A 7386-nucleotide genomic window follows, 5' to 3' on the forward strand; every position below is an offset into this window, starting at 1 on the left:
ATTAATTTAGATAATTTTTGGTATGTCTTCTGGGGCAATATCGAAGAAATGCCTGATATATTCTGAAGTAATCGCATTCGCGAACCGCTCAAGATATAAGAGTTGACCGCCACAAACATTCCATACATAAGAGAGAAATTTATTGAAATAAGCTTGGGTACATCAATCTTGATGTTTTTAGACAAATTGAGTTTATACAACATTATCAACTCATTAACACAGGTTACACACAGAATAATCATCCACAGAATGTAACGCGGTTTAGAAATTTCAAAAGACAAAGTCTTAATCCTGTATGGAAATAATCCGAGAATTTTGCTTATGGTAAAATTGAGATACATCAAAGATTGAAAATCAGTAGCATGGAACAATTTGCACTTTCTTCCTTTCGTTTTAATCCTTGACTTGACTTTGAAATTTCTACGACAAATTAAAAGTAATTAACAAACTTTCGTAAGAGAACAGTAATCCAATATATTAATAATGATTACGCTATTTAAATTGATTAAGTATACTTTATCATTTTTATACACTGTAATGTTAATACAATCCAGAAACTTCTAACTATAGTCTTGAATTTAGAACTTTCCACTACAAATATATTTAAATTGGTTGATATACACTAGTTTTATCTGTTTTTATGTACTCCGATTGAATTAAATTAAATTTAAAGCAGCAGATAGTTTTGTACGTTGTGTAGCAAGTCGTGACTAAAGAGCCATTTGTTAGCTATACGAAGTGTCATAACGACGATACCTTTTGATCGTCATTTATGAATTTTTAGAATATAAGGACACGTAATAAAGTATTTTCTAATATACGGATTATCATTTAGTACATCTAAACTGGGAGTAATATGGAAACCAGAAGGCCTCAATTTTACATAAAATTATTCTATTTAGTTAAATTAGCATACTTGATATTTTTACCACAATATCGATATTTTTTTCTCCATTAATAGGATAACAATTTTAATATTTAGTAATTTTAATCCATAATGCATGCTGTATTATTGTAGCTTTTAATATAAAATATTTGTACATATTCAATCAAAATTATATCCATATACATTTTCCTATCATAATTTGTAATGATAATTGAAAATAACAATATCTAATTTGTAATAAATTGGATTTTATTTGTACATAAATTTTACACATTAAAATATTATTAAGTTGTACAGTGCGCATTTTACAAGCACTAATATCGCAATAAAAACTGTAAGTAGGTCATTCGATAAGTCCGTGAAAAATCTGAGATATGGCATTATTAGTACATATCGGGATTATCTTTAATATCCGGAAACTCTTGGAAGATTATACACCAAATATCAGTGACATAAATCTGTTACTCTGTATTTGGCGTTTAAATCGATCAAGTGTCGTGGTTTTGTGTAGTTTGAATTACGCTACAAAGTCCTTCCGCATCCTCTCTATTTTCCAAATTTGGAAATTTGTAGTATAAGTCGAACGATTTTGCGAACATACTACACGAAATTCTTTTTGATTTCTTTTTCGCAAATCACGGTACTTAATCAATTCAAATGTAAGTATTCAAATGTGTGTATTAAGTCAAATATAAAGTAATAAATCTATCTCATTGAAATTTGGCCTGTAATTTTCCAAAAGTTATCGAATATTAAAAGTAATTTCGATATGTACTGGTGGTGTCATATTAAACTTTACACGAACTTATTGAACGACCCACGTATGTAATAAACATAATGTTAAAAAATCATGTTATTATGCAAAATGGATAATATTACTGGTTGTTGTATTTTAAAGGACATCACAACAATTACCTTGATTTTGACATGTATTTTCAAGGTCATGAGCCCAAGTTACCTTACCAACGTATGTCAAAATCAAGATCACCTCCCATAGATTTTAGGTGATGGTCATTCTTCGTCAAGAAGTTATTAACAAGAAAAGTTTAACATATTTTAAGGTCAAAGTCATCTACGCGGTGGCCCTTAAAGTACATAATTACCGTATCACTTTAATTAGAATTAATCTAATTGTTATATTTTAAAAGAATGCAGTTTTATGACGTTAATACATTTTAAAAATAATAAAATATTAAAAATTTGTTTACAATATATATTATATACATATATAATAGAGAATTTTCAAATAATTTTTCTGTATGCATGTATATACAGATAAGCTTCTGGACAAACGTAAAACATGATGTGATAATTTAATGTCACAATAATAAAAAAGAAAGTATTCTAAAAAAAAGAAAAAAGAAAAAGAGAGATTTTCTCTCTTTCTTTCTATTATATATCTGCTTTTAATTAAGTCATTTCGATATTGCTTGCAGTTTTTCCATCGCAAGAATGTGCCATGATCATAAATTGTGTCAAAATTAATATGTACGTAGTAACGCTACCCGTCATCTGAAAATAAAGAAAAGAAATAGTATTTATTTTATTAGAGCAAATGATTTATTACTTACCGCAGCAAGAAGTGTCGCGTTCATAGAAAAACCTTTCGTGGAAAGTGTATTTTTACAATGCATTATTTGCAGAGAAAATAGGTATAACTGCAATGTTAGGTCGTGAAATAAAGAATTGGAATACATAATTATATGAACTAAGTAGATTAATGTATATAAAATCAGTATAGGATATTTTTATAGCAGAAAATATACCATTACATTTTACCTACCTCTTCTTTGATTTGTTCATTGGTGGCGTGGTTAAGTACATCATGAATAGTGGTACTAATCTCTAATACTTGATTCTTGTTGGTTTCGCAAGTCCAAACTATCAATATTATCTTTAAGACTTCGTACCCCATAGACATTAAGAAGTGTATGTCACTCATCTTATCATCCAGAATGAAGGACAGCCCATCTCGCCATTGTATCAAATGTTTATACAATTCGAAAGTGATTTCAGTAAAGGTCACGGCTAAAGTAGCAAGAAGCTGTGGACTAAAAGTTATATTCAACATTTTTACTGTATTGCTAAGCGTTAAATGCTGTTTTTTCAGGATCCTGAGTTCTATTAACAGAAACTGACTCCTTTGCATATGGCAAATTAAACTGGGAACATATGGCTTTATATCATTTTCCATAATCCTTTGCATATGCATCAGATTGTTGTTGATTCTCTTGAAACAGTCCTTCAATATATAAACGCAATTTATATATTGCATATTCATACTAAAGACTACCAGAAGCATATACGTTGATAACAAAGAAAAAATAGAATAGTCATGTATTTTGTAATAATACGTGCATATCTGCATTATGATTAAGAAAGAAGTACCGAATATATCCTTTACATGGATCCATCTAGACAGCTTCTGATACGATTCCGGAGGTAGATACGAAGAACTCTCCAGCATGGCAAGTAGCACGCGGATTCTTGGATTGTTTAAAATATATGTAATAAATATTATGAAACCGCCGGTTATAAAGAAAGAGGTAACTTCAATAGTTCTTATTATGCCTCCAAAGTTGATTGCTTCAGTATTAATAATTTGATGGAGACATATCAGATCGATAATGCAGATGACACAAATAAAAAGAGTTGACAAAATGTAACGCTGTCTAGAAGTCTCGATAGTCGAAGCATTGATCCTATATGGAAATAATCCGAGGATGTAGCAAAAGACGAAATTAGGGTACATCAAAGACTGAAAGTCTGTGGCGTGAAATAGCTGCCACCTTTTCCACATTTTATCCTCGGTTTATTTTTGGAACAATGAGCTAAACATCGTCGAAGTATTATGGAGAATAGTTTAAATAATAAGTGACAATCTAAGTTTATTAATCACATTATGCACTTTAGCATTTATGCAAGTTTGCGAAAGCTCTATTATAAATATACAACTATTCAACCAATCTTTCAATGATAAATGCTTATAAAATTATATGCTCATTTGATATGCACTCCTTATTGAATTTATACTTAATGATTTTCAATTTAAAACCGCAAGCAATTGCTAAGTCAAATAGCCAGACAGAACTGAAGAAGTCGTATGTGAGGCGTAAAATATCATAGCAGTCATCGATCGGTAAATATTATTTAAAATTGCTACTTATAAAATAATAATGTGAAATTGCTATTACACATGCAATTCATATATGTGCAGATAATGACAGCAAATACTGGGTGCATTACGTTTATATGCTTATAAAGTTCTTAAAAATTCACTATGATAGGCATAACAACTATCTAATTCTCTCTCTCTAAATTTCATAAAGGATACTTTTATGTTATGATTTCTACAGATATTTTACATTTTATTTTATATAATATATAAAAAATGTAACTTATTATAAAATATTGATGTGCACTTCTCTTTACGGATAATATATTCTTATTAACATTTATTTTTTTACTTTAATTTGTATAGGAAAATATAATGTCTTCTTATGGATGGAAAATATAATGCCGTGTTAGATGGATTTTGCGCATTTGTCAAAACGTAATAATTTATACCTAATTTGTATATAATTATACATAAAAAACTTGTAAAACTGCATTTTGTGCATTTTCAGAAACAATGATGGTGAAATTTTAAAAATGAGGGAAACTTTATAATTTTGCAAGCAAACTGTTCAAAAGAAAAATTCTGTGGATTATTTGTATGGTCAATTGGATCAATTACAATAAAAGAAGTAGATTGCGCGTAAAGCAAGCGCATCAATTAGATTACCGAGGCCAAAAAATTTCGGCGCGCATTTAGGATCTACCATACATACGTAGTATATAAATTCACACGAAAATTATAAGAAGCTTCCAAGATCCAGCTTGACCTTAAATGGGCTTATTCTCATTGGTATTTAGTTTGAAACTCTCACGGTTTAAATAAGAGTTGATATTGTTTAAATGTTTCATTACATAGATATGTGTGTGTATATCTCTTTTAGATATAAAATACAAAGCAATTATATTCTAATTCTAACAATAAAAAAAATCCTTTTATAATACAAACCGCGCGTATTTATTGATTATATTTGTAAGTTTTGTGTGTTTATTTCTACTTTGTTTTATTAGATTATTCCTGTAATGCTGATTTTCCATTACAAGAATGCGATGTGATTAAGAATTGTATTAAAATTAACAAATACGTAGTGATACTGCCCATCATCTAAGAGAAAAATAAAAAATAAATATGTGTTTAATTATTTGACGGAAATAATTGAATACTTACCGCAGTAAGAAGCGTTGCATCCACAGTAAGGCCTTTCGCAGAGAATGCATTTTTTCGCTGCAGTATTTGCATAGAAAATTGTTCCAACTATAACATTATGTTAAATTAATAAAATTAATAAATAAAATTATAATAAATATAAAGTATTATAGGCAATATAATTATTAATTCAGTGATTTGACATATAAAATATACATTAGCATATCATACGGGATTTTTATAAATATGTACGTGTATAAATTAAATTAACTGTGTTGTACTCACCGCATTTTTTATCTGCTTATCGTTGGTACTGTTAAGTAGATCGTGAACGGTGATGCCAATCTTTGCAGCTTGATCTTTACCGTTATCGCAAGCCCATACTATCAATACTGTCTTTGTAATATAAAATATCACATTCAAGATGGGAAACCAGTACCGATAGTTTTCTTCTTTTTTGGCCATGGATACTACTATATAAAAGTACAGATGGAAAGTGATTTCAATGAAAGATATGACTATAGTAACGATGATATGTAAACTGAAAATCATGTTAAGCATCTGCACTGTGTCGCTGACCATCAAATGTTGTTTCTTCAGAGCTTTAAGTTTCATCAACAGAAATGAATTTTCTTGCTCGTGGTATATCCGTCTGAGTAGATGTGGCTTATCGTTCATTATTAGTTCCTGAATCTTCATCAAGTTATCGTTAATTTCATTAAAACAAATCTTTAATACACAAACGCAATTCATATACATCATGTCCATTTGAAACAACAACATAGTAAGGTATATTGTAAATATTGATAGCAAGATAAAAGGCATGTAAATGCAATATAATATTGATAAGATGGCAATAAGAATGAAACTGATGATATCCTTAACATGAATTAGTCTGGATAACTTTTGATACAATTCCGAGGATAATTCCGAAGAGATCTCTAATATCGTCTGTAGCAAGAGCAACCGTGGACGTCTCATGATATACGTGACAATCGCTGCGAAACTACCGAGCACATAATAACTGTGGCGCTCAAGAGAACTAGGTACGCTTCTGCTTATGATTGTTCCAGAAATATCCAGTTTATATATAATAATTATTCCATAAACGCAGAAAGCAAAAATAACAATGGTCGATAGAGTGTAACATGATTCTGAAGCTTCGAGATTCGAAGCATTGATCTTGTATGGAAATATTCCAAGAATGCGGCAGAAGGTGAAGCAAGGATACATCAAGGATTGAAAGTCCGTAGCGTAGAAGAGTTTCGTTTTTTGCATATTGCTGGTGACTTGCTTCTGCGGAATTTTAACAACAGAACTGCACATAAAATTTTACTGGAGAATAATAATTTAAATGCACGTAGCATAAACATTACTTAACACATCATCAATGTACATACTTCGTCATTAGTGTGAACGTTATTGTGGAAGTTTCTTCTATAAATGTGGCTTCGAAATTCATCTTTTAACGATTGCATAATTCCTTCTTTTCGATTTATACTTGATAAGTTTAACTTGAAAACTGCAATGAGTAGCAAGGAATGCTTCAGAAATCTTATGTTGGGCATGAAGTAACCATGGTGTTCTTCGATCTATACTTGTCACCTACAAAGTGAAGTAAAAAAGTAAAGTATATATAAAAAATTAATTGTTGCAACGTGCTGGCCATACATCAAATCTTGTAGACACGTTCAAAAGGGAAAACATAAATTATCCTACATTTATATGAATTAATGACTTTCAAAAATTGATTAATAACAATTCTTAACATATCATACATTTTTATTGTGCATATACAGAACGTTTCAGAATGTTTTTCAAAATGACCTAATATTTACAATTACACACACCCGCGCGCACGCGTATATACAATGGCATAATTTTCAATTAAAATATGCATTTGAATTTTCAATTAAATAAAAAATATTGTCAACTATATTTATTCTTTTTTATTTAATATATATTGGATCGTAATTGTAAATTATATTTTTGTAAATTTATTGAAATATAGTAAACTGTTTTAAAATTGTACATAATAATATTCACTAATAATAAATGTTAATATCACTAACATGTACTATGTTGTTATGAGAAATTGTAATATTGTAGGAGATGAAAAGCAAAGAGATATGTTAATAAATTGAGCATAAAAGGTAAAATTAATAATATTATTTTACAATTAAAATTAATTTATTTAAATATTTAAATGAAAAAGAATTGATATATATATATATATATA

At 29.1% G+C, this 7386-nt stretch overlaps 1 protein-coding gene across 1 annotated transcript in view; it reads right to left on the reverse strand.

Annotated features, from left to right (window-relative positions):
- Nucleotides 1–5012: 5012 nt before the first annotated feature.
- The window catches only part of LOC108773153 (putative gustatory receptor 28a), a 6375-nt gene continuing 4001 nt past the window's right edge, over nucleotides 5013–7386 (reverse strand). The window contains exons 4-7 of the mRNA XM_018538878.1: nucleotides 6649–6752; nucleotides 5433–6465; nucleotides 5169–5255; nucleotides 5013–5105 (exon numbers count right to left, since the gene is read on the reverse strand). Of these exons, the coding sequence (XP_018394380.1) occupies nucleotides 5013–5105; nucleotides 5169–5255; nucleotides 5433–6465; nucleotides 6649–6752 (1317 nt within the window). The remainder of the gene's footprint in view (nucleotides 5106–5168; nucleotides 5256–5432; nucleotides 6466–6648; nucleotides 6753–7386) is intronic.

Source organism: Cyphomyrmex costatus, unplaced genomic scaffold (assembly GCF_001594065.2).
Source record: "Cyphomyrmex costatus isolate MS0001 unplaced genomic scaffold, Ccosl1.0 scaffold2, whole genome shotgun sequence".
Lineage (NCBI taxonomy): Eukaryota > Metazoa > Arthropoda > Insecta > Hymenoptera > Formicidae > Cyphomyrmex > Cyphomyrmex costatus.